This window comes from Mustela erminea, chromosome 3 (assembly GCF_009829155.1).
Source record: "Mustela erminea isolate mMusErm1 chromosome 3, mMusErm1.Pri, whole genome shotgun sequence".
Taxonomy (NCBI): domain Eukaryota; kingdom Metazoa; phylum Chordata; class Mammalia; order Carnivora; family Mustelidae; genus Mustela; species Mustela erminea.
This window is the reverse complement of record NC_045616.1, coordinates 160499633-160526569: the sequence shown is the minus strand read 5'-3', so window position 1 is coordinate 160526569 and position 26937 is coordinate 160499633. Positions and strand designations below refer to the sequence as shown.

The window sequence follows — 26937 nt, the reverse complement described above, 5'->3', positions numbered from 1 at the left end:
TGTTCTGTATCATATCAAATAAAAATATAAAATCAAAAGTATAAAAAGTGAGTAATACTTGAGATAAAAATACCATTGTAAGGCTTCGAGATTTTCTCTCACAGAATTCAACAGATCAGATAGACAAAAATGAGTGGAACAGTGGAATTCAGTAATACGACAAGTAAACTGGAAAGAATATATATTTATTTGCATGTCTGTGGCACATTTATAAAACCAGTGATGAATTTGGCCACATAAAAACTTTAATTCCTAAAAAGTAAAGATTCCATACACAAAATTCTTTGGTAGTAATTCCATGAAATCCTCTATAAGTAGTTCAGAGATTCCATAAACACTACTTGAAAGTTGGCATACGTGGTCCTGGACAACCTGGGAATAAACAGGAACTCAAAAGTAAGACAAATGTTGTAAAAGTCATTGAGAAGGAAAACATTCCATACCAAAGAGCTCTAGTTGTTATAAAACTTATACTCATTAAGGTAGTTTAAATGTTTTAATATTAGATAATAGAATGGCTGATTGTCATCTTAGAAATTAAATATCTGAGATCCTAGAAGGGATCTAGGAAAAAAGGAATAGAGTTTAAAGGTAACAGTAATGAAACAGAGAAGGAAAAAACACGTAGAAAAAGAACTCATTGCCTTTAAGAAATAGTAGCAAAACGTAGAGCTCCCAGATCAGATTAATGAAAAAAGAGAAAATAGAAAATATCGAGGATTTCAAAAATGAGAAAGAAAATAGACTCCAGATGTGGGAGAGAGGTTGAGAAGCCCACCACCTGCAGCTTTGTAGTGACAGGCCGGAAGCTGAGGATGCTTTCTTAGCAAAATAAAAATGACCAAACTTGGTTTTAGAGGTGGAATGCTTGATAAATCAGTTGTTTTCAGTTGTCACAAAAGAGGTGGAAATGTTGATGTATAGTTTACTGTATAAAAAGCATGTGTAGATTCCACTGAATTTTGGCTAGTTTTCTGAAGAACCCAGTAATTCCAGTCTTTTGCTAGTATGTTTTGCAAGTTTATTTTTTACTTATTGAATTATTTTTTTTTAATGTAGACTCCGCGCCTATTGTGGAGCCCAACACAGGGCTTGAACTCATGACCCTGAGATCAAGAATCAGACATTTAACCGACTGAGCCACCCAGGCACCCCCTGTTTATTTTTAGTAACAGAACCCAGTAAAAAAAGGCATAAGAAAGGAAAACAATTACAAATCCATTGCTAGGTGTTTATCCGAGACATGTCAAATTAATGTCCACATAAAGACAGGTTATATGCATGCTCACAGCATTTCACGGGTAACCTGGGCTGGATAGTGGGGATGTGTGTCGCGGTGAGTGCGTAAGCAGACTGGTCCCTCACATAAAGGATAACATTCAGCTGCAGAAACGACTGTTCGGGCTCCCGGGACGTATAGCATCAAATGTGCACAGGTGTGAAAGATGCCGGGTGAGGAGTCTGGTGCTGGCTGACTCGAGTTTATGAGTTTTTGTAAAAAGACTGATATTGAGGGTCAGAGGATGATAGAACTGGAAGAACTTTTTCAAAGTTTAAAAAAGTTACAACTTTTCTTCTCTGATTTGAGGTAAAATAAATCTGCATTTCTGTCTGTATTGCCGCTTACCTCCTTTCTGCCTGATTAGATTCTGCTTTCTGCCTGGAGGCTTTTTTTTTTTTTAAATATTTTATTGATTTATTTTAGAAAGCACAAGTGAGTAAGCCTCTTCCCTGGGGCAGGGCCAGAGGGAGAGTCTGGAACATGGAGCCCCCAGGTTCGACCTCAGGACCTTGAGATCATGACCAGAGCCAAAACCAAGAGATGGCGTGCGTAACCAACTGAGCCACCCAGGTGCCCCCTGCCTGGAGTTTTCTTATCTGGCCTAGCAGTCTCTGTGCTTATAATCATCTTAGGGCAAATAGTATAGGACTACGATAAATAGAGTTCCTTTTCAAATACAACTTTGAATAAATGTTTTTTAAAATTAAATGATTATTCACCTAATGCTTATTACGTTCTTACTTAGGAGATGACTAACATAAGATGTGTTATATTTGAAACTCTAAATTTTCTTTTTTCTTTTGCATTTGCTAGAATGCTCCTGTGGATGTGGGTTTCATGGTTTCTAAGCTGCTGTTGACCATACAGTTGTGTCCCAAAACGGAGTTTCAGTCCAGTGAAAAATTTGGGGAAGACTTAAGTGATAACACTTGGGAGTACATATTTGCTATCGACCTGCTCTGCTGCCATCAGAAGTGGATTTGGACACATGATAACATTATAAGGTACAAGGCTGTTGTGCTAACTGAAAGTTGGGTTCTTGAATTGGAAGGTAGGCTGTCACATGGTTGCTGAATTGTGGTTTGAATTGGTTTTGCTCTTGAAGGTTGCTGAAACATTTTACAAGCAACATTTGATTTGGGTAAAAATTGGTAAAACTCTCATTAAAAGACATGTATTATTGTTACATCCCCTTGCTTTGTTTTTGTGGTGGCTGTAACTTACTTATATTCTGTTACTACTTTCTCTCTCCCAAGGAGCGGTGACCCCTGTGAAGGAGGGGTTTGGGTTCACTGGAACATCCCCAACTCATAGAGCAGTGCCCAGAAAGGCAGCCCTCCATGACTGGTGTAGGGGAACGTGCCATGATCAGATCTTAACATTCAGATACTTGGGAAACCCATGTGAACAGACATAGGAAGAATGCCGTGTTAGCAGCTCTTCTCACCTGGCTTTCAGGAGGGAGCTTAGTCTCAGGCATCTGTTTTATGCATGAATTTGCTCTTCTCTGTGCACGGAGAATTCTGACACTAGCCGTGTGCTGTCTCCGGAAGGACAGGAGGTCGTCATTCAGGTGATCGCTCCGTCGGTCTTAATTTTCTTGGAAGCCTGACTGAGAAAGACTGATTTAAAGGAGTCTGTGGCATTATAGAGGATTCGCAAAGGATTAATAGTCCGTATCCTGGAGGTACTTGAATGTGTTCTGTGGAAAACTGTTCCTCCTTAACACTAGGGACAGATTATATGTCTAAATGTCAAATGATAGGGAATTAAATTATGGTACTGCCACATTAAAGTCATCGCTGTAAGTGGGTGTGTAGATACTGACATGGAAGTAGCTCCCATGCTTTGCTGGCTAAGGGAGTGACGGTGCGGCACGTCTAGCACTGTCCGTATGAAGATGTGAGCGCCTCCTGTGGGCCTCGTCTCCTGACTCAGAGGAGCCCAGCAGGCAGGGTGACAAGTAAGTCCACCACAGGTGGTTCTGGGCACCCCTGCTGGGGGCGAGGACAGAGTGTTGAAGAGCGGGATCTGTGCCTGAGCCAGTGCCACACCCGGAGCCCCGAGTGCTGTGGTCACCTTCACTGGATTTATACTTGTGTGCCTAGAGAAGTACAGGGAAAGAAAAGTCCAGAATTAGTTGAGTAATGTTATCTGAAAATGTCTTAATTTGAGGTGCTTTTAATTTGCCTTTTTTTCTGTGTGTTGGCATTTAACTTTTTAATACTATGAATACTATGTAAGGAGTAAATAGACTTTGGAAGGAAGGGAAAGCAAAGAGGAGCTGGCACTGTTTTCAGTCAGTAGAGAGTTTGTAAGGTGTGGTTTGATTGCTGCCTCTGAGCTCCACGCTCCTCCGAGGACATGGCAGAGGCTTCTAGAACTCAGGTGCCACATGCACGTCTGTAATGTCCCCAGTGAAAATCCAGATTCCCACCTCTTCCAGTTCTGTGACTTGGGGACATTGTCTAGCGTCCCTATTCAAAGCCTTGTAGAAGGGGTGGAAACAGAATAAAGGTCCAAGCCTACAGGTACTTGCAGCTTCTTTTTAGTCAGTGTGGACCCAAGTATCTGAATGGTTGGAGACTGTGTGAGCTTCCTGTGTCTGGTCTCTTTTTAACCTAAAAGGTTACATCTTCAGAAGACCTTGTTCTGGGGTGCCTGACTGGCTTAGGAGAGCCTGCAATTCCTGATCTCACGGTTGTGAGTTTGAGCTCCACGTTGGGCATGGAGCCTACTTTAAAATAAGTAAATTAAAAAGAAAAGTCCTTCTTTATCAATTGTCTGTGTCTTATGGACCATTTTGAAGTTGTTGATCTTTGAGTGACGGTGAGCATGCAAGCTTTCCACATTCGTGTATGTATATACATGTGTATGTATATATATATTCTGTTGTTTTTTAGTAAAGAGCTGTGGCCTGTAATGGATAAGTGGATAAAATACAGAAAAGGACATGCGAACATTGCATATACTCCTGATATTATTATAGCGTCGATACTGAGGCTGATCGGTGAGTTGTCTGTTTTAATAAAATGTTTATTGTTACTGATCACATATTATATGTGGGAGAATAAGTGTAATAATGAGAATAAGTGTAGTAACGGTCGCTGACCAGACCCCCCTAGTGACGGATTTCTGCCACCGCCGCATCAGATGCGTTCTCACTTCCTTCTCCTCGTTCAGACCCTTTCTTTATAAATCGCTGTTTGCTCTGACTTTGTCAGAGATGATCTTCACGCGGCCCACTGGACATGTGATTGAACGTGTGCTGCTTGGTTCCTCCTGGGACACGCACATGCCCACGTGCCCAGCAGCACATGGAATTGCAGCCTGTGATGCTCGGGACTCATTCGGTGTCTGTAACATGCTGTGTCCTGCTCGTGTACCACGTTCTCTGCTGGCCCGGGCAGGGTCACATCATACAACTCCATGACTAGGGACTACTAGCCTTGTTCTCCTCCAGGCCCATATCAGAAATTAAAATCTTGCTTAAATAGATTTTAAATGGGACATAGATGCTTTTCCATCGTGGGTAAGCAGGATCTCTGGGGTTTTTGGTTCTACTCCCTGTCGCCCATACTTTTTTATTTTTTATTTTTACATATTTTTTCCTCCTTGCATCATCTTTGATGAGTTGCTCTCCAGACCGTGCAGAGTTATCACTGATGAGATCGGTTAATTTTGGGAAGGCTCTTCTTACTTTGAACGGACTTCTCCATCTCTAACACATAGTCTTGCCCCCTGAGCCACACCATCAAGGCTCATCTGATACCAGTGTTGTAGCCCCTCAGATCCTAGAACATACTCACCATGACTTTTAAGGATCTTTGGAGTTTAATTAGTTAGAGCTTCAAGATAGTATCACTTGAAGTAAGGTTTGCAAATATTTAAGTTACCTAAGTAAGTCCCATAACTAGATCGTCTGTGACGTGTATATAACAGCTAGTTAGGTTGCCGTCCCAGTAAACAGGCATTGCTGCTCTGAAGCACGTGGTGCTAAGTGAATGTGCAAAATGGTCCAAGCAGCAGCCTGCTCTTAGGGAAGACATCTCCTTCCTCTGGAGAGAGCCAGAAGTACACCTTGGGGGAAGTTACCAGAAAGAGAGCCTGTGGGCCAAGTGATTGCTGGAGGCGGTAGGGGAATTCGAAGAGACGCCTCCAAAGACAGCTTGAGGTGTGGAAGTGGACGAACTGCTCCCTGGGGGGCCGTCTCAAAACACAGTGTGCAGAGTCCCTTATTTCAGGAAGCCCTGAGAAACCATCTCCGCCCTCCCCGGAAGCAGTACGGACGGAGCAGGGCTAGGGACATGTTCTCAGCCGTGCACTGGCATCTGGACGTCGCACTCTGCTTTCCATAGCGTCTTCTCTCCAGGATTCAAGAAAAATGTTCATACTTGGAAATGACATTTTAAATTATAGAACCTATTTGAAAATTTAAAAAATTGGGAGATGTTGTTAAATCCTTAAATAGATCTATTGATCTAGATAAAGTATCTTTGGAATCTTGAAAAGACATGATAAACTTTTTGAAGTCACACTTAGGAAATATGGTGTGATTTTTGCTGTTGTTTACATACACATATGTGTTGGCCGTTAACAGGAGAGGGGACGGGTGTGGGAGAGCGGACGGCTGCTGGTCACGTCTGGTAACTTCTCACAGTCCCTGGGCGTCCGTGGCAGAGCGTCAGCCTCATGCATGAATCTCCCCTACAGTGGGCTTTCAGGAGTCTTCCACATTTGGCTGGATGTCCAAAGTGCCTGAAAAGCTTTTTAGAAGATGTGTGTGTGGATACTGACATAATTAAAGTCATACATAGTCGTATATTACAGGAATAATTGACAATACATAGTTACCAGTATTGTGGGATAAAATGTTAACATATAAATATCGAATGTGATCCAGAGGGTGGATAGCTAGGAGGTGGCGATGGTGAAAGTGAGAGCAGAGGCAGGCCTGGGAGCCTCGTTAGTTCTGTAGACAGGAGAGGGCCGCTGGGACAGCCGGGCTGGCCATGGTTCTGCGGGCTGGGGCTGGCCAGTGGCGGCTCAGCTTTGCCTGCTCTGGCTGGCTGTCCACCGAAGCGATATTCCCGGGTGACGGGGCGGGATGCGGGTGGATGGCGAGGGTGGGGGACAGAGACAGGCGAGGCCTGCTGGCAGAGTTCTGAGGAGTCATGTCAGGGTCGGATGTGCGTGGGCCCGTCTGCACACCTGTCAGACTTGGGAGTTGGAACTGTTTCTAAGAAGATAGTCCGTTGGAGAACTTCTTGCGGTTTCTGAAGCTGACACTGAAGAATTTAGCAAGTAATTAAATTGCTGGGCTGTGATTTAATAATGACCAAAATCACTAATCATTCATAAAATAAAGGAGTTATGTTTATTTTTATTTCTAGATTTGCAAAACCCTAACTGGATTTTCACTCCATGGGAAATAAAAGACGCTTTCTGTCAGAGCAGTTCTGTGTTGTCTGGTGCTGGATAGGGGTGTGAAGATTGCTCTTGGCGAGTGTAGGATTATGAGAACAGGGTCTGACATCTTCAACGATGACGTGTTAGCACATTTTGTAGAGTGCATTGCTGTAGGTTCAGGGGGCCATGAGAAGTGGAAGAACCTACCTCTGTCGGGCAGACATGAGCTTGGAAAGGCTCAGCCCTTGTTTCTGGGGCCACACCATGGGGAGTGGCAGAGCGGGGACCGCAGTTGGCATGCTGCTGGATCACGTTGAGTGCAGGGCTACGTGGTACCTTTTCTGCCCCCAGAGAGCTCGTGAACTACCCCTGGCCCATCTGGTCTTGACTGGATCCTAGAAGCTAGGAGAACGCCATTTCGCACAGCAGTTTTTTGTGGGGCCAGCTGAAGTAACCATTGTTGATTTGAACCCAGTCTCTTCTTGGGCTTGTTCCTTTTTTGAAATTATCTCAGCACACTTTTCCCTCGGGATGTCTGTATCTGCACTCTTGAATGAAAACCCGGGTGGCTACACAGGCACCTTCCCGGCTGGCCCCCAGCTGCCCTCCTCACGCTTCCCTGGATGCTGGGCAGTCCTTAGACTTGGAGGTTAAGGCCACATCTCTTACTTGTTATGTTTTAATGTGGCTGGGCCACCCTGGACTCACATTCCTTCTGTAGGAGGACTTTTCTTCCCATGTAGTGAGCAAATTTGTCCATCATCTTTGTCATCATGTATGTAAGTTTTTTCCCCTAAGCCACCTACCTCTGAGTTATGACTTCCTCTTACTATAACCCTGATAGCTCCATTAATTTAAATCACTTACAAAATCCAATTCATTAAGCATTTTTAATTGAAAGAACAGAAGCCATTTTCATAGAGTTCTCTATTACCTGAGATTACACTCACATCCTATGGATGAGCCCACATCTGTGTTTGGCACACGCCCGTTCCTATCTCTGCTGTCACTAACGGGTTGAACCCCCCTGGTAGATTGTCTTGCAGGACAGATCTGGGGACATACCATTACCAGTCTGATCCGATTGGAAGCAGATAATTATCTGCTATTGAGTGATCAGTAAGTGAAGTTCCTGATCCCTGAAGTACAATACTTTTCAGCCTCAGTGGAAGATTTACCAGAAATTATCCAGATATTTATAGTTTCATCCTGGATTTGAAATTTTCCAGGCATTCATCCATCAGTAGGAATTTATGGAGCGTTTGCTCTCTGTCATAGCATTTAGGGTGCATGTAACCAGCACTAAGTTGGTTTTTCTCTGGGATAGTAAGTAGTAAAGGTCTGTGTAGTGTCCTTGGCCTGTTTCTCCATATTGGAGAAGGAGATGCAGCTGAGGGCCTGGGTTCACATACAGACCCGAGAATGTGTGTGGTACTGAGAACACGTGGGTGCAGAACTGAGAGATCGCAGGGGCCTGTCGTAAGAACCCAGGAGAAAGGTGGTACGAGTGCATCCGGGCGTGTCCCAGAGTCTTCTCCCCATGAGACAGAGAATGGGGCCTCTGCTTTGAAGCAAGCTCGAGTCCCCGGATCCTGGGAATGAAGGAAGGACCGGGTGAGTGGGAACTAGCTGTGTGGCCTCCTCTTGTTTGCGTTAGCCTTCAGTTGGCGTTCGCTGCCCCCAGCGAGAAACCCCGGAGCTTCTGTCACTCCAGGTCGTACCTACCAGGTGTTAACATGTTCAGGATTGAAAATAACATGTAGCTCTTCATTTAACATTAATAACGATAAACCATTGTTAACATAGACGACATTCTCCGTGGGCAGGATTTGCCCAGCGACGACAGCGGTGAGGAGGACGGCATTTATCCCGTCGCGGGCGTTTATCCCGTCGCGGGCGTTTATCCCGTCGCGGGCGTTTATCCCGTTGCGGGCGTTTATCCCGTCGCGGGCGTTTATCCTGTCGCAGACCTCTTCACTGTCTGGCTCGGGGGCCTCTCTGCTCTGCACTCAGGCTCTTGCAGGACGTTGTTTTGGTTGAAGTGTGTGAAGATAATACAGTTTTGTGCGGAGCTGATAAAGGGAGAGGAGTATTTTAATAGCCTCTTCAGATCAGTGTGGATGTTCTTCGACACTGTGGTGAACTTCCACAAGGGGGACCTCCGGAAGGCTGGATGCAGCTTAAAGTCTGAGCCTCCCCAGGGAGTCTCCGCTGAGCGGCCTGGGGCTCTCGCAGTGCGTGGAGGTGGCCTTCTGCCCAGTCGTGATTCTGTGACTTGCTCCGCGCACTTGGAAAGTACTGACTTGCACAGGTCTTCCAAATACCAACAGTATCGAGAAAACAGGCATTAATGTCGTCACTGATCTCATCAGATTTTTGAAGCTGTCAAGCTCTGTGTGGCTGATGGAAGGTTTTCCAAAATTCTGGTTTTGCTTAAGAGCTCACATTTTATCTTGGACAACAGCGATAAATTTCCTTGCAGTGACTAGGTTCACTTTATTCATTTTTGAGAAAGTGTCTGTCTTGGTCTGAAGAGCTGTAGTCAGTCAGTCATTCTTTCAGGGAGATGTGGGTGTTGCTTGGGGAGCGTCCTGGTTCCCTCCCCGTGCCAGCAGCTCCCAGCCCCTGGGGCCCCGGCTTTCGTGCCGTCCGTCTGGGCTGAGCCCTGGGAAGAAGGCAGGTCACTCCTGAGTGAAAGTGCTGGTGGTGTGAAAATTGTTTTGACCCTGAGGACTCTGGGGGTCTGCGAACCACACTCAAGTGCCGCTGTGCTTCTCGGCTGGGTCAGAACGGCTGTGGGTCGGACCAAAGCCAGGCCTGCTGGGCAGCTGTGCGGGGCTTCCTGGAACCTCACAGAAGTCCACCATTTCCCAGTGAGCCTGCGGCAGCCAGTCTTTCTCCCAAGTTCCACTCCTTGTGATACCTTTGCTGAGACAGCCAGGTGCTGTCGTGTCCCGCGTGTGAGTGAGAGCAGGGTGGTTGGTCGCCTCGGTCCCCACCGCCCCCAGTAAGATACATGGCGCTCTGTGGGGTCCTGGTGCCTCACCTTTTAACCTGTTTTCATGTAAGAAACATGTTCCCATTTGAACTTCAGGATCCTTAACGTACACGGTGTTAAAGGAAGGAAACCAGAATTTTAGAGCTTTACGAGAAGTTCACACTTCACTGAAGGTGGCTCGCGTTTTGGTTTCCTTGTGTCCTCAGGTCGCCTAGGCCAGCTGGGCTTGAAGGAGGGCTTCCCGTCCGCTGTGAAGAACATCAGCTCCGTTATCGGCATGTTCATCCAGCACGCCCGGGACGAAGGTAAAACCTTTGTTGATTGAAGTGGCTTTTGAGTCCCGCGCGTTCCTCCCGTACACCGCATCTGTGTCTTTCCTGCGCGCGGTGCTCGGTGCCCCCCTCACTGCTGCGCGCTTGCGGGGATCGGCCTGTGGCCGCTCGGCCTGCGCGCCCCGCGTGGGAGCTGTTGTGGGTTTTCTGGTGTGTGGTTTGAATTACAATTTAACTAAAATTTAGCTGATTTTAGTTAAATAACTTCTGAAAAGCCTTCTGCGAAATGAGAAGGCCCTCACGGCAGGGTCTTGGGCCTGGCTGCGGTCCGGTGGCCCCGGCTGCTGCTCCGGTGGTGCACTGTGGTGTGCAGGGCGGGGCGGGCTAAGCTCCCCGCAGGGCTGCGTTCCTCGTGTTCAGAGCAACGTGTAAAACTCCCACTGAATAGCCAGTGGGCTCACCACTTTGCCAAATGCTTTGGGATCCACATTTTATGGAGACTCTGGAATGGAGTGTGATCCTTCCAGAGCTGCTCCGGGAAGCGTTGGCGTGGGTCACACGAGGCTGGGAGCTTTTTGGCCTCATGGCCTGTGCTGGCTCTGCCAGGGCTGGGGGCCAGGCCAGCACTGGGGCCTGCCCACAGCCCTTCTGCTCCGCTGCTCTTCTGTTTCTTCCCATCTGCAGATGTGTGCTTCACCCATTGTTTCATTGCAGGACTTTTCTTTCATATTTTTCATGCCGGCAGCGGGTGTCCTGTATGTGAATAGTGATTCAGTGGAGGGCAGCATGAACATTTTGAATCACAAGCATCTTCTTGTGTAATGACGGATATGAAAATTCCTTGCAGATATCCCGTGGGGCATCCAGCTGGCGGCTGTGTACGCACTCTGTGATTTGAGTCCCAGCAATCCAGCGGAAATATCCAAGATCCTGGAGGCCTGGCGCCAAGAGACCGCGCACAGCGTGCCCTCCGCGGTGCTCAGCTGCCTGGAGGAAGTCAGCTCACTGTGCGCGGAGGAAGTCGGCTAAGCCACCCCGCTCCCGGTGTCTAGAGAAGTGCCTTTACATATCTCGAGTACAAATAGATGAGTCAGCTCGCGGAGCACAAACTGAGGTTTCAAAAGGAAAGACATCGAAGAGAGAAAATGCCCAGAGGCTCTCCTCACTGTGGTGAGGAGACAGAAGCCGGCCGTGGCAGGGCTGCCTTTCCCTAATCCGCATACATTTCACTTAAGGCTGTTGTGATTCCATGACATGTGGGTTGTATTATTGTGTCTTGGTCAAACAACAAAACTTGAACTTAGCCCTTTTTTGCTGCAGAAAGTGTCCTTTAGTCGCTTTTTAAAATTGAGTGGCATTTTATAATGAATTTAATATAAAAGCAGTGATTTGGTTCCCAGGCTAATTTTGAACTTTGCGCTGAAATGATTGACTAGAGAAAAATAAGCTGGCTGAGAAAGAGCTAGAAGACTATTCGGCTGTCTCAGCTGGAAATGGGCTTCAAATTGTTTCTCAAGGTATAGTGCGCGACTGGTCAGAGGAGAACCCAAGAGAACCTTAGAGACCCGCTCTAGTGCATCATCTTCCTATCTCTGCAGGCCCTTCAAACTGTCACTGTATCAGGATGAGGAGGGCTGAAGAGTAGACGTTCACTTGCAGGCTTTGTGTCAGCGACCTGTACATAGACAATTCAGAGACGCACAGGCAGGTCTCTGTGTGTGCCGTGTATATATGGACCGTGCTATGATGTGCTTCACATTTGATGATATTCCACTTTCGGAATTTTAGTATTTGTACATAGAAAATGGGTTTAATAACTCACCGTGGTTCTGATTTGTCTTATATTCATCATTTCTTAAAATTCTTGTATGTGTTTTTTATAATAAAAAATTAAAAGTAAGCCATGCACATGATTGTTCTGATCAGTGAAGAGTGACACTTGGCATTACTTCTACTCTAACCAAAGACGGAAAATTCTCCACTCTAACCAAAGATAAAACGGCCATTCCAAGTGGTAGAAACATGCTACATTACCATTGTCTAGTGGGTTTCTCCGAGATGCTCTTAGTGCCATTGGAAACCGGATGATTACATACTGATTGGCCCCCATGATTGGGTTTGTTTACTTACAAGTACTGCTGCCCTTTAAAAATTACATTTGACAACTATTTTGCTATTCCTGCCTCGTGTTTTTAAAGTAATTATAACAAACATAATTGAGATTTATAAGTAACTCTTCATTGCCCTTTGGAAGCTCTTTGTTGGTGTGTTGTTCTTTCTTGCAGTGTTTGCTGAGTATGTGCTCGCGCTAGGGGCCTCGCTGGGAGGAGCCAGAGAGCAGAAAGCCAGGGCCCAGTTGGCAAAGACCTCTGACCTGCTGGGAGAGAAAATCCTACCCCCCACCCCAGTGAATGAGCAGTCAGAAATTGTAGTAAGGGCATGAAGGAAGCGTGGAGCTGTGCACAGAGTAGGGGTGACTCCTCTCTTTCTGTGTATTGGGCAAGGAGGGTCCCTCTGAGGAGGCAGCAGGTGAGCTAGGGCCTGGGAGGCGGGAGCCAGCCCCGAGAGGAGACCAGTGACCGTCCTGGACCGGTGACTGGCTCTGAGGGGGAGGAGCCCGTTACATGTGGGAAGGGGCTGGTATAGCCCGGACACGCTGTTGAGGGAGACGAGCGTTTGGTCCGTCATGCAGGTGACTGCCGTCTCTTGGACCTGGGCAGCTCCAGGCTTGGTGGTGGTTGGATGGTTTGAGCAGAGGTCTCCTATGCGAGATCACATTTTAGTAGGGCCATTCTGGGCCCACAGGATGGGAGCAGGGCAAGAGGGGGCACCAAGACCGCTTAGGAAGTCTGGGGAGAGCCCAGGGTGGCCGTAGAAGATAAAGGGTACATGGGTTTCAAATCTTTCTTGGAGGTTCCCTGCTAAATTCACGCACTGGGGAACGGGCCAGGTAGAAGTCGAGACTCCGAGGTTACTGGGTTAGGCACCAGGGGTTGGGGATGGGCATAGGTTTGGTGGTTGGAATCACAAATACTAAGTGTGCTTTCAGGATGTGGGAATCACGAGCATAATTTTTATAGGCAAAAGTATGGAAGTAGAATAAATCGGGCAGAAGTTGGGGAGTTGACATCGTGGGGAGACTATTTAAAAGCTGTGTACCTGTGTGCATGTGTGTGTGTGTGTATGCGCGTGCATGCACATGTGAAGTCACAAGGGAGAAGACCTTGCCAACAAGTACCTCCTTGTGACTTGAAGTTGCAGGGGCTGGAGGCAGTGGTGTGGTCCCTTGATGGTTGTTTCTTGGCCATAGCTAAGAAGGCGGGGAGGCAGGCAGGCGGCCACTTGTGCCACGGGTCAGGCGAGGTGATGAGTGCATTTTGTCTTCAGTGGGTGGCAGTGACCTTGGGGAGCATTTCCCAAAGGTAAGCATGTTAAGGCAAAGAGATTAGGTTTGCAGGTGGCTTGTAGGGGAATTTCTGGTGAATGGGTTGATCATAGTTTTATAGCCTCAGTAGGCTTATGTGTTTTTAATTGGCAGAGGATAGGGAACCCCAGACTTTTTCCATTGGTTGTTGAGCTCTGGTCACCAGGTGTGTGGAGCTCACTTGTCAGTGTCCGTTCGGTGTTGTGGCCTATTGGACAGACCCGACGTCCCCTGGAGCGCTCTGGCACCCTCGGGCTGTGAAGCAGTTCTAAGCTATGGTTAGACTGAATTTCTGGTATCCAAGCAGACCCCTGGGCTGTGCGGTGTAGGATTTAAACGAGCGTGTCAGCAGGTGAGTGAGCACTTGCAGCCGGAGTGAATGGGGAGGGTCCAGGGCGCCCGGGAAGCACACGGGCTCTGGGTGGCCCAAGCTGAGCAGCCAGGACAAGCCTGGCCATCTGCTCCTCCGCTCCTGCGATGACGCTCACATGGGGCCACACGCTCCAGGCTGGGCTGCTGGACACAAAGGGCGCAGGATCCTGAGGAGCTGCCCCCGGGATGGCGCCGGAGAGGAGGGGCAGTGAGCAGTGTGGCCCATGATCTGAGCTCACTTCTGAGCCCTGTGCCCGTGAACTTTCCTGAGAAAGCCCCAGCCTTTCATCCCAAACACAAAATCCACTGGCGTGTGATACTTCAGGCTGTCATTTCTCTCTCTCAAGACAGGATGTGACTGTGGAGCTCAGCCTGGATGTGGAGAGCCGGAAACTGTGTGCGAGCTCGGGAATGGAAAGAGTCGCGCCGTGGCCGTTAGGGGGCGCTGCAGCCTCGCCCATGGACCGCACCACCGGGACACGGAGGGCACCTTCGCTGGGATGCAGGCCGGGATGCAGGCCGAGTGCACGTCACCCTCCCCGCGCCTGTCACCCAGGGAGACCTCCTTCTGCGCGCGTGTTGGGCCTTGAGCGGAGTGCGTTCTCCCCAACAGTGAACGGGAGGGACGCGTGGAGGTAACGTGGGAGACCGCGGCGTTGGGGAGCACTCCTCCCCTCCCCGCCAACTGCAGATGCAGATTTTGCCTGTTTGTTGGGTTCTTTTCTGGATATTCTTTAATGACCTTAGAGTGGAATGCTTTGACAAAACGAAGAGTAAATAAGGCGGCCAGGTGCGTCAGTGGTGGCGCTGTGGGGGGGAAGGCTGTGTGAGCGCTCCCACGGTTAGCCAGGCGTGTGACGCCAGCCTGCCCATACGGAGCATTCCCCGCTCCTCCAGGTCACATTCCTCATGTGTCCTCTCGTGTCGCACGGTATTGTCAGGAACCTAGTGTGCAGAGAGCCCAGAAGTGTACGTCTAACCGTGCCTCGTGAAGACTGAAGAAGCCACACAGGCTTCAGTGTGGAATGTTCTGGAAACACAGGGGAAGTGCTTCAGAAGGAAGACACAGCCACTAACTTAAAGCCTTCCTCCCTTTCATCCTTCTGTTTGCCGGGCACTTTCTCCGAGAAATTCAGTGCATGGTTTTCAAACCATTCGTGTTCCTGCCTCGAGACTCCCGAGGAGGGACCTACATGTATGGTGCCACATTCTGTCTTTATGTGCAGGGGTCATTTGTGTGAGGTCCAGAGCGGTCCCGTACTGAGCCAGTATGTTCGTGCAGTGTGGTCAACGACCGAGCTGTGAGTGACGTGCCAGCGGGAGGTGGCGCGCTCCAGCTGCAGGGAAGCGACAGCGTCCACGTTCTGTGGAGGACCTTGGGGGTTTGCGAACAACGCTACAATCAGGGCTTCCTGGCACACGTGCCCCCGCGTGTCCATGCCCACACTCGGAGCCTTGCCTCCCCCAGGTGGACCTCTGACTCTCCTACTGGACCAGAAAGCTGGCCCTGCCCAGCCTTTCCAAGGGCTCTGTGCCCAGGGAGGGGACCCTGGGGGGCGCCGGGCGGACCAATCCCCAGATCCTGGTTCTCAGAGGGCATGACTTCCCCCCACACCCGTTGAGTCCCAGAGTGGGGCTGTCCAGGTTGTGCGTAGCGATCCTGCGGGCCAGGTGCACAGCTCCAGCAGCGGGGGTCCCTGGGTGCTACCTCTGCCCTCCCAGCCACTCGGCTGAGCCCCCCTTGTCCTGCTTCAGTGTGGGGGCAACGGGAGAGGAAGAGGAGGGGCCCGTTACTCTCTTCCCACCACCGAGAACCATCCTTCTTTGTTTTCAGTTGTTTGCGGAGTCTCTAAGAGTGTTAATTTTTTTCTTAACAAACAGTCATTAATTGGCTGCTCCAGGATAATCTGCCCTAAATCAAGAGTGTACAGCCTCAGAGAAGGAAAGCTAGGGATCGAGTATGTAAGCCCTGAGCCCAGCGCGCCTTTGCATTCATGGGAGCTGCTCCGCTCCATTGTCCTGTTGCTGCCTGTAAATATGTATTATTATAGACCCATTTTAATCGTCTAATTGGGATATGGTGTATTTTTTATTTAATTTCCATGTTGATTTTGTACTGTGTGCATGTCATAAATTAAAAATGAAAGCAGGTCACACACTGGCCCATCAGTCTCCCACCAGCCCCGTTCCTCCAGCCCTGCTTTCTGGGCCCACAGCTCCCCGCCCGGGCTCCTGGGCTTCCTTCCATATCCACAGGTGGTGTCCTAAGGCCAGTATCAGGGGCTACATGCCCTTGTCCTCCCTGTCTGCCACAGACCCCAGAGGTCACCAACAGCTGAGCTGCAGATTCTCCTGCCCATGGGGAACTGGGTCCTCTGGGGAAGCTGTCCCTTTGGTGGAAGGCATGGGGACGGGAGGGCCTGGGGTGACCAAGAGAGCTGAATCATGTTGAGCTGTTGGAAGTGGGCATGCTCTGAAGCAGAAGGTGCCAGGGGGTCTGGAGGCTGTCCCTTTGTTCCAGCCTCAGGATTCGGAGCTCCCACTGAGGCTCTTGCTCACCCTGAAGGGTGGGGAGCACTGCCGGAGCCCGCTGGCGGAAGGGGAGGGCTGGTGAGCAGGGGCGTGTGGCGGCCTGAACCCAGCTTTCACCCAGACAGCTCATGCATCTGAACCCTTGTCTCGGGTGGGTGACTTCTATGATCGCCTGATGTCCAAGGCAACACCAGTCAGATTCTTGCAAACAACCTAATAAATAGGTAGCAAACCCCGAAGTGAAGGAACCATTCTGCCTTCTGAGGAATGGTATTTAAGCTGTTGTGACAATCATTCAAAAATGACCACCTAGTAATGTTTTGGGAGTTGGAATCTAGAGGCAAGGAGTATGTTGTATGACGTGGAGTTAACCAAGTCAGCATCTGTTTACACCTGCTTTGTTCCGTGCTGTATTTAAGGCCCCTCAATCGTATGGACTAATGGAAGGGGACAAGAGGTTAGTGAACCATTGGCAGAATGGCCGAGGCCTCAGATGTCAGGCACTCTGCCTGGTCCCTGCACCTTTTCCACATGTCCCCAGGGACCTGGGAACCACCTCGACCTGCTCATCAGTCACGAGCAGAGATAATGCGGCACTCGTTTTCTTTTAATCATGAACAGTCCTGTTTGCCAGTGTTTGGACAACCCGAATCTGACCTGCAGAAACTTCTTTGGCAGGAAGACTGGGTAAGTGCTGAGTGTGCCAGCGCAGGCAGAAAGCTCTTCCTGACCTGTATCTCTGTAGTTTTTTAACAATGCTTCTCCGTCTGGAAAAAAAAAATGAGTTTGTGGAGAAAAAGTGTAGAGTGTTTAAAAAAAAAAAAAAGGCATTTATCCTACAGGGGTTTCTTGTGTTCCACAGAACGCTGCCAGCCCCCATAGCTGCCCTGCCCAGAGCAGGGGGCGCCCCCATCAATGATTCAAATGTTCTTGTGATTTCGTCTGGAGCATCTGCAAGCACGTCACCCCGGGGGTGTGGGGGACAAGAGGGAGAGAGACACCCCACGTGCGGAGGACCTGCCTCTTGCAGAGCGTTTACTAATTCTGGAGCCTTATGAGTGTGGAAACTTCTAGAAAGGCAGAGTTGGGGTCCTTCATGGTGGCAGCAAGTACTCAAGAGTCCTGTCTCTTTTGGAGAATCCAGGGAGAGACCAATTGAGAAAACCAAACAGGACCCTGGCCTCCACCTTCAAATGCAAAAGAGCTGCTTTACGAAGTGGGAGGAGTCCCTGTGCGGAGCATCTGCAGCTGGGTCCCCAGGGACAGTCCCTGGGGAGCCCTCTTGCAGTGGAAGCAGGGGTGAGACCCAGGCCCAGGGGCTGTGCAGACCACCTCTCCTCTGTCTACACCCAAGAGCCAGCCTTTGTTTGCAGCTGGGAAATCTGTGTGTTACCTGGCACTGGAATGGGAAGTAGTTTTGAAAGCGCTCACTCCTGACCTTTCCGAATTTGTATTTTTGAGGGGACCAACACAGGCCCTGACACAGGCTCTGGACCTGGTGGCGGTCGTCCAGAGTAATGTCTTCAGATGTCTTTGTTCATAAAGCCTGTTTGTCTAGTGATGAGGAAATGAGCTCTCTGGATTCTGGTGCAACTGTGAAACCTATAACTTTCATTTCCAAATAGAAACACTGGCGCTGAAAAAAACGAATTAAGATAAATACAAGTGGCAACTGTTCGCTCACGTGGCTTTATCTTTGGCTTTCTCCAGCTGCCCACCCCCGTTTTCTCAGTGCACCCCAGACAAGGGAGAGGTTATGGTGCATGGTTTGTTTTTACATGTGGCCCTTTACCTGGCAATTCCTTTTCACAAACGTTCCACAGTGTGGCCAAGTGGGGAGAAAGGAGAGAGAGAAGAAAAATCTTAGAGTAAGAAGACTCTCCTGCCCAGGATTTCAAAACCATCTGGGGCAGGCGGGGTCTGTGACAGGCGTGGTGCCAGGTCTGCCCGGTAGGGGCGCGCTGCACCTGGTCCGCAGCCTGCAGAACCCCTCAGGCCGGCCCAGCCGCAAGGTCCCAGGCTCAGAAGGGCATAGACCAAAAAGGACCTCATGCGTATCGCAGGTGAGCCCAGATGTGCCCCCCGGGTGTGTTCCGGGGATGACCTACTGCGGAAGCACAGACGCAGGGGCTGGTGTTGGCGGGGCTCCTGAAGGGCCTGGAAAAGGGCTTCAAGCAAGGGGCTTTGGAGACCAAGCTCTTCCCCATTAACCCAATCCCAAGGCGGCTTCCCTGGAACCCTGGGGCTGGAAGCAGGGCCAGGGATGCGTGCTGTTTCTCAGGCGGAGTTGGAGGGGACAACGTCTTGAGTCTTTGGTGCTTCTCGAGGCTCCTGGCATCCTTGGGATGGGTCTTCTGTCTTGGTGCAGCCATCACTGGTGCACACTCTAAGTCATATCCTTCTAAGAGTCACCCAAGAGATTTTGGTGGGGCTCAAAACTGTTCTATAGAAAGCACGGTGTCCCCCAAAAATGTCCATTCAGATCTTGAGAATCTGAGCTCAGGAGACATCACTTCTCACTAGCACAGCCCACCAAAGCTCTGATAGTCTTCTGCCACGGTCCTGGTGGCCTGGTGATTGCAGCTGGTAATCTTGCACCATTGGAATGGAGTTGTTTTGATGGCTTTCTTTTACCTTTATTGTTTTCTTGTTGATTCTGATTTTTGGGGGGTGGGGTGGGAGATTTGCTTTAAATGTTCAAGTTTATATCCAAATATCACAATATTCTTTGTTAGCTATTGAAGTAATTAAGTGCCACTAATTTCAATTGATTAAACTTTTGAATTTTTTGCTTGGTAGGGGGTTTTTCAAGGCAAGCTACTTTTATTAAAACAGAGGAATGTTATATATCTCTTTCTTCCGTTGAGGCCATTTAAAACTCAGCTACGGCCATCACTGTAGCTGCTCCCAGAGCTGAGGGCAGGCAGGGTAGGACTCCTTGACATTAGTGACGATACGGGCTAGCCCTAGACAGAATTGCAGGAACTTGTTGCTGGTTTGTGAATTGTCCGTGTCCATGGATAAGGTGTTTCCTGCATCCCAGATCCTGGGTTTCACCAGGTGGACTGAGCAAAGCATAACATAAGGGGTCAGAAAGGTCAGACTTGGTTTATGGTCTTTCCCATTCTCTCTCTCTTTCTCTCTTTTTTAATTTTAAAGATTTTAGTTATTCATTTGACAGAGACACAATGAGAGAGGGAACACAAGCACAGTGAGTGGGAGAGGGAGAAGCAAGCTTCCCGCTGAGCAGGGAGCCCAATGCAGGGCTTGATCCCAGGATCCTGGGGTCATGACCTGAGCAAAAGGCAGGCGCCCAACAACTGAGCCACCAAGGTGACCCTCCCATTGTCTCTTGATGTCTCTTGGAAGAAGGGAGCTGCAGATGTGCCCCAACCAAAAAGGCAGGATGGCCACTGCACCGCACGAGGCAGGTGAATGTCAACCCCATTGCCCCAAGACCCAGCCATGGGGAGGCAGAGATGGCGTCCGAGTCGAGTCTCTGTGGCTTCAGTCTAGAACCTGCCTTTTCTTCCTTTCTTCCTTTTTTCCTTAGATTTCATTTAACCTCCTGAGTGAGAGAGAGCACAAGCAGTGGGAGCAGCAGAGGGAGAGGGAAAAGCAGGCTTCCCTCTGAGCAGAGAGCCCAATGCAGGACTCGATCCCAGGACCCTGAGATCATGACCTGAGCCTAAGGCAGAAGCTTAACTGGCTGATACCCCCAGCTGCCCCAAGAACCTGCAGTTTCTAATGCCCACTGTGTCTGCCCCCAGCTTGTGCCCACACGTAAAGTGTTTCTTCTCTGCAGGACAGGAAAGCATATTAAGAATTCCAAGACTGATTGCACTGTTACCCTGGACTGGCCCACAGCATGTCTGTGTAGTTCCAGATTTGGTTATGTACTTCCTTTTACTGAGCTTGCACAGACTTACTCCACCTTTCACTCCAGAAAATCTCTAAGAGCAGTTAACACCAGACAATTTCTAGTCATCATTTAGAAGTGTGTATTTCTGCCCAATGATTAATTTAAAATTAGAAATGATTGTTAAGCATTTTTTAAAACTCATAAGGGCTTGTTTGAAATTTAATTTGACTGAAAGTAAGTTTGTGGTGATACTCTTAGACTTACTTTTAAACTAATATAAAAGTCACTTTAACCCAATATTTTAAAAATCCAAACGGGCTGGTGGACTTAGAAAGAAGCAGGCTTTCCCCTTCAGAAGCTCTGTAAGGTGGGTATCTGGATGAGTGTGTGGCTGCCTTATCTGACAAGTACACACAGTTACCCACACTTACCCAAATCCCAATGTGTGCTTTAAAAATACAGCTCCCAGGGTTCCTGCGAGGCTCAGTTGGCTAAGCGTCTGACTCTTGGTTTCAGCTCAGGTCTTGATCTCAGGGTCGTAAGTTTGAGGCCTCAGTGGTCTCCACGATGGGTGTGGAATCTGCTTAAAATTCTCTTCCTCTCTCTGCCCCTCCCCACTCTCTCTAGAATGCGTGCATGCATGCATGCGTGAATGAATGAATGAATGAAATGGCTCCTGAGTGCCGCTGGAAACGACAGACTTGCACACTAGTTGTCAGGTGAGCCCGGTAGAAGTGAAAGATAAAGAGGGAACCCTGCAGAAGCGCAGACAAGGAGCACAACTGAAAAATGCTGAATACAACATGAAAACCTAGTGCACTGTCGAGGTGGCAGAAAACCGGAAAATCTCCTGAAGGTGAGAGGACAAGGAAGCTGAAATCCACAAAGGGAGGGATCCGAATCTGCCTGGGGGAGAAAGGGATGCAGTCAGCCAGGCTCAGACGGCAATCAGGTTGAGGTTTGCAGGCTGCAGAGAAGGGTAAAGATGACAAGACCTAGAGCCAGAAGAGCAGGAGGTCCACCAGTGACAACCAACCATGTCCCATGAAGCCAGGACACAGGTAGAGATGAAACTCTGGGTCAAGCCAAGAAAAAAATCCCACAGAAGGAGAAGGTAAGGATGGAACTCCCGGTTAATCCTAGTTATGGCTGGAACAAGGAAAACACACAGACACGCACGCACGTGCGCACACGCACACACACCAGTATCTTGCACAATAATTTCTACCCCAAATCCTGCACCCAAGTGAACATGGGCAGGAATGTACACGACTTGTATGGCCCCCTGCCCTCCAGATTCATTCACAGCGATCCCAATTTAGTTATTTGGGAGCTTAAAGCACCTGAGTTAAATGTCAATCCTTACAGAAGAAAGGTATTTTTAAGCCCAGTCTTTAAAGAATTTCCATAGATCAATTTCCAAGGAACATGAATTCTTACTCATACCCATGAAATTACTTAACAGATGAGAAAATAAAACCCATCCCATGAGTGGGAACTTCCAGAGACAACAAAGTAGATTTTTTTTTGGATTTATGGAGTTTGTGTATGTCTTATTTCTCAGATTTAGGCTACATGCAATAATGGTATTTTGTATCTTAAAGAAATTGGATGGGAATATGAAAGTATAATAGGAGAAGAGATTAGGGAGACTCGTCAGTCAACAGATGTGAAGAACAAAGTAAAACTTCTAAAAACAAAGATAGAGACATACACATGTATATATTTGAAAATATAAAGCTAGAAGGCAGGATATAAGCATATGAATTACAAATGATGAGTTATTGGTTTATAGAAGGCACGATATAAGCAGATTAATTACAAATGATGAGATATTGGTTTAAGATGGCTCTGTACATAATTACAGAAGACAACTCAAACAAAAATGGTAGAAAACAGAAGGTAAGAGACTCAGAAAATGTCTCCTAAGAGTCTCTCGCTCTCAGTAATCCAAACAAGATGTATAACCTGCAAAATCCTAGTCTTTCTAAACCAATCACAGAGTTTAGGATGTAAAAAAAAATCCCATCAGGAACTGAACTCCAGAAAATGGCAAGGTATTCAGAGGTAAGAAGAGACCTCCAGCTACTCTCGTTCCTGGTGCAGATGCAAGAAAAAAGGATTCTGCCCTAGGTGGGGATAAGAAGTGGGCATGAATTTTAACAACCTTTTAACAGCCACACAAGGCTAACAGATTAGAATTCTGAGGACCCCCCCCCCCCAAGTCACAGAGCAAGTCTTTCCCACATGCCTTAATCAAGTGCTCAGGATCAGAGCTGCACAGAAAGCTGGAGAATGTCCCCCATCCACCCACTCCAGGCAGAACAAGATCTCCGCCCATACCCCAAGGCCTGCGGCTGCCCCAGAGAGCAAAGAGAGCACCCTGACGATGGTACAGACCTATTGGTTGACTTACAAACCAGAAAGATCTCATGGTGTGGAAAACTGGTGTTTTGGGTAAATTAAGAAATTTGGGAAGTCTTGCTGCTGCCCAGACCCCAAGCACTGCAGAATAGAAAATCCTAAGCCCAGTCTCAAAATAATTGAAGATAGTGGTGAATTAACTAAACTTGCCAAGAAGCTCAGAGGTAGCTTAACTGTAAAACAAACCATTTACTTGATTGCTCCAAGCCAGTGGCTAAACCAAAAGAGAAGTGCCTAAAGGGGAATATTACTTACTTCAGTCTCTACTGTTCTCATATATAATAATCAAGAAAAGAAATGGTAAATTAGAAGTAGACCCGTAAGTGGCCTAGATATTGGAATTATTTGACAAAAACTTTAAAATAACTAGAAATATGCTAAATGGTCTACCAGGAAAAGTATACAATAGCTATGAAAAGATGGTGAATTTTAGCGGACACACAGAAACTATAAAAACGAATCCAGTAGATATAAGAAATAGCAAATCAGAAATAAATATTTTATTGGGTTTAATAACAGAGTGACTCAGCAGAGGAAATAATCAGTAAACTTGAGGACAGGTCACTTAGAAGTATCCAAACAAAAATATAAAGAGGAAAAAAATTTATTTATATATATATATATATATATATAAAATGTGTGTGTGTATATACACACACACAAAAAACAGATTAGATAAGAGTGTTTTAATTTGTGGGATAATATCAAATGGTCCAGCAAGTGTGTAACTGAAATTTAAGGAGAAAAGAGAATAAGAAACAATAAGTAATTAATGAAACATTTGCTCTGAATGGTCTAAAATTGATGAAAGACATCAACCAACAATTCCAAAATTCTCAGAAAAAGCCAATCAGGAAATATACAGAGGATACACACACACACACACACACACACGACTATCAACTGTATCTATATCCTGAAAATTCTATATCCTGAAATTCTATATCCTTAAAAATAGGCTTAAAAAATGAAGCGAAGGCAATCTCAAATTGTTACATCCTATTTTCATTCATGAAATGGCAACATTACAGAAATGGGACACAGATTAGTGGTTTCCAGGGGTCACTGTTAGGGGATGGAGAGTGTGAGGTGTTACTACAGAGAATGCCATAGTAGATTCTTATAGAATGGACGTTCTGTATCTTGACCGAACCAGTATCAATATCCTGGCTGTGGTAGTGTAGACAGCTTTGGTAAGATGTTATCGTTGAAAGAAATTGAGTAAAGCATACATGGGATCTCCCTGTTTCTTAAAACTGCCTGTGGAGCAAATATTCTCTCAAAATAAAAAGAAACTTAAAAATTGGAGCAAAATACATTTTGAGATGATAAAACTAAGCATATTTCTTTCTATTAAATTTCCCTAAGAAACACTAAAATAATTTTTTCAGGCTAAAGAAATATGTCAACTCCAATTCCAAATCTGTAGGAAGCAATGAAGAGCACCAGAAAATGTACATATTTGTATAAATATAGGAAACGTTTTAAGTGTGCATGTGTGTTCCAAGTAGACGGAGGAAGAAATCAGGGGAGGTGAATCATCTGGAGACTGCCAGTCTGTGTGCACTGTGCTAAACAATGGAGGGATGGAAGAAAACATTCTTTTGATGACAAGGAGACAGTGGTAAACAAGTGTGGTTGGTAGGTCTGAGTGGCACTCAAGAGAAGCTGGACAGACAAGAAGGGCAGGCAGACCTCAGTGGACCATTGCCCCCAGGTGTATGAAAGCCAGTTGTCAACATCTTTGCTAATTGCCAAATTGATGAAAGAGAATATTAATTGCTCTATATTAATACCTTGTATTTCAGTTTTTAAAATGTGCTTTGCACAAGATCTTTTTTTTTTTTTTTTTTTTTTTTTTTTTAGAGAGCGAGAGCACAGAGGGATAGGGAGAAGGAGAGGGGGAGAGAGAGAATCCAAGCAGGCTCCACACTCAGCACAGAGCTTGAAGCGGGGCTAGATCTAACCATCCTGAGATCATGACCTGAGCCAAAATCAAGAGTCAGATGCTCAACTGACTGAGCCACCCAGGTGCCACTGCATGAGGTACATTTTTAAAAAAAGAAACCTCAATCACAAATTCACTCCAAACAAAATCCTATTTGAGATTTTGTAAAATGTAAAGGCTCAAACAAGAAAAAAGGAAAACATAGAAGACCATATTTTTGAGCTTAGGATAAACTAAGATTTCTTATAAGACAAAAGGCGAGTTCATAAAATTTAAAAACTGGTAAATTAAATTTCATAAAACTAAAAAGACAGTCTCTTCAATAAATGGTGCTGGGAAAACTGGACAGCTATATGTAGAAGAATGAAACACGACCATTCTCTTACACCGTACACAAAGATAAACTCGAAATGGATAAAAGACCTCAATGTGAGACAGGAATCCATCAGAATCCTAGAGGAAAACATTGGCAATAACCTCTTTGATATCAGCCACAGCAACTTCATACAAGATATGTCTCCAAAGGCAAAGGAAACAAAAGTGAAAATGAACTTTTGGGACTTCTTCAAGATCAAAAGCTTCTGCACAGCAAAGGAAACAGTCAACAAAACAAAGAGGCAACCCACGATACTCACAAATGACACTCCAGACAAAGGGCTGATATCCAGGATCTATAAAGAACTTCTCAAACGCAACACACACAAAACTGATAATCATGCCAAAAATGGGCAGAAGACATGAACAGACACTTCTCCAATGAAGACATACAAATGGCTATCAGACACAGGAAAAACTGTTCATCATCACTAGCCATCAGGGAGATTCAAATTAAAGCCACATTGAGATATCACCTTACACCAGTTAGAATGGCCAAAATTAGCAAGACAGGAAACAACATGTGTTGGAGAGGATGTGGAGAAAGAGGAACTCTCTTACATTGTTAGTGTGAATTCAAGTTGGTGCTGCCAATTTGGAGAACAGTGTAGAGATTCCTTAAGAAATTAAAAATAGAGCTTCCCTATGACCCTGCAGTTGCACTACTGGGTATTTACCCCAAAGATACAGATGTAGTGAACAGAAGGGCCATCTGTACCCCAATGTTCATAGCAGCAAAGGCAATGGTCGCCAAACTGTGGAAAGAGCCAAGATGCCCTTCAACGGATGAATGGATAAGGAAGATGTGGTCCATACTCCACTATGGAGTATGATGCCTCCATCAGAAAGGATGAATCCCCAACTATTGTAGCAACATGGACGGGACTGGAGAAGATTATGCTGAGTGAAATAAGTCAAGCAGAGAGAGTCAAATATTATATGGTTTCGCTTATTTGTGGAGAATAAGGAATAACACGGAGGACAAGGGGAGATGGAGAGGAGAAGGGAGTTGGGGTAAATTGGAAGGGGAGGTGAACCATGAGAGACTATGGACTCTGAAAAACAATCTGAGGGTTTTGAAGGGGCAGGGAGTGGGAGGTTGGGGGAGCCTGGTTGTGGGTATTATGGAGGGTGTGTATTGCATGGAGCTCTGGGTGTGGTCCATAAATAATGAATTCTGTTACACTGAAAAGAAATTAAATTAAAAAAATCACCCCCCCCAAAAATTTGAAAAAAAAAAAAAGTTAAACACTGTCAATAAACTAAACTAAACTAAACTAAATGAGCAAGTCATAGACTGTGAGGATATATTCACAAGACAACGTGTTTGTATCTAGAATATATAAAGACCTCCTGAATTCAATAATAAGGCAACACAGTGTCAAAGTGTTAAAGGCAAATAGTCACTTCACACACACACACACACACACACAATGGTTAATAAGCACATGAAAAAGTATTCAGCTTTATTAATCATCAAGAAAATTAGACATTAGAAACCCAGTGCAATATTGGCTATGATATGATGTGATGGTATTAATGATATACATGCTGTGCCAGAATGTCTGAATGCATAGGGCTGACCACAGCAGAGACTGGAAGAGATAAAGGACACCAGAACTCTCGCATGTTTTTGGCAGGAATATAACCACTTTCTCAAACTGTCAGTTCTTATGACACGGTAATCCCACTCTTAGGTATTTGTACAAAATAAACGTGTGTGTCCAAGAAAAGCCCTTAATAGGATATTTATAGTAGTCACACCTGAATTATTGATCCACAGAATGGATAAGCCATGCTTTGTTCACACAGTTGAACATTATTCAGCAATGAGAAGAAATGAACTACACATGCACACACTATGTGTCTCGAAAATAATAGGATGAGTGAAAAACAAAACACAAAAATATATAACCTGTGTAATTCCTTAGATACAAATTGCCAGAATAAGCAAAAGAGACCTGTGGTGGTAGAAATCAGATCAGTGCTTGCCTCAAAGACTGAGAAATTGTCTGGGGAAGGAGCAAGACAACTTTCTG

At 46.6% G+C, this 26937-nt stretch overlaps 1 protein-coding gene across 3 annotated transcripts in view; it reads left to right on the top strand.

Annotated features, from left to right (window-relative positions):
• The window catches only part of ICE1 (interactor of little elongation complex ELL subunit 1), a 56748-nt gene extending 44874 nt beyond the window's left edge, over positions 1-11874 (top strand). For 2 of the 3 annotated variants that reach the window (XM_032337818.1, XM_032337816.1), the window contains 4 exons: positions 2096-2286; positions 4186-4292; positions 9896-9994; positions 10809-11874. In XM_032337818.1, coding sequence (XP_032193709.1) covers positions 2096-2286; positions 4186-4292; positions 9896-9994; positions 10809-10990 — 579 coding nt within the window. In that variant the 3' untranslated portion in view covers positions 10991-11874. Of the gene's footprint in view, positions 1-2095; positions 2287-4185; positions 4293-9895; positions 10030-10068; positions 10179-10808 lie in introns of those variants that run through there. The other variant, XM_032337817.1, reaches the window with a different exon arrangement.
• The last annotated feature ends 15063 nt before the right edge of the window (positions 11875-26937 follow it).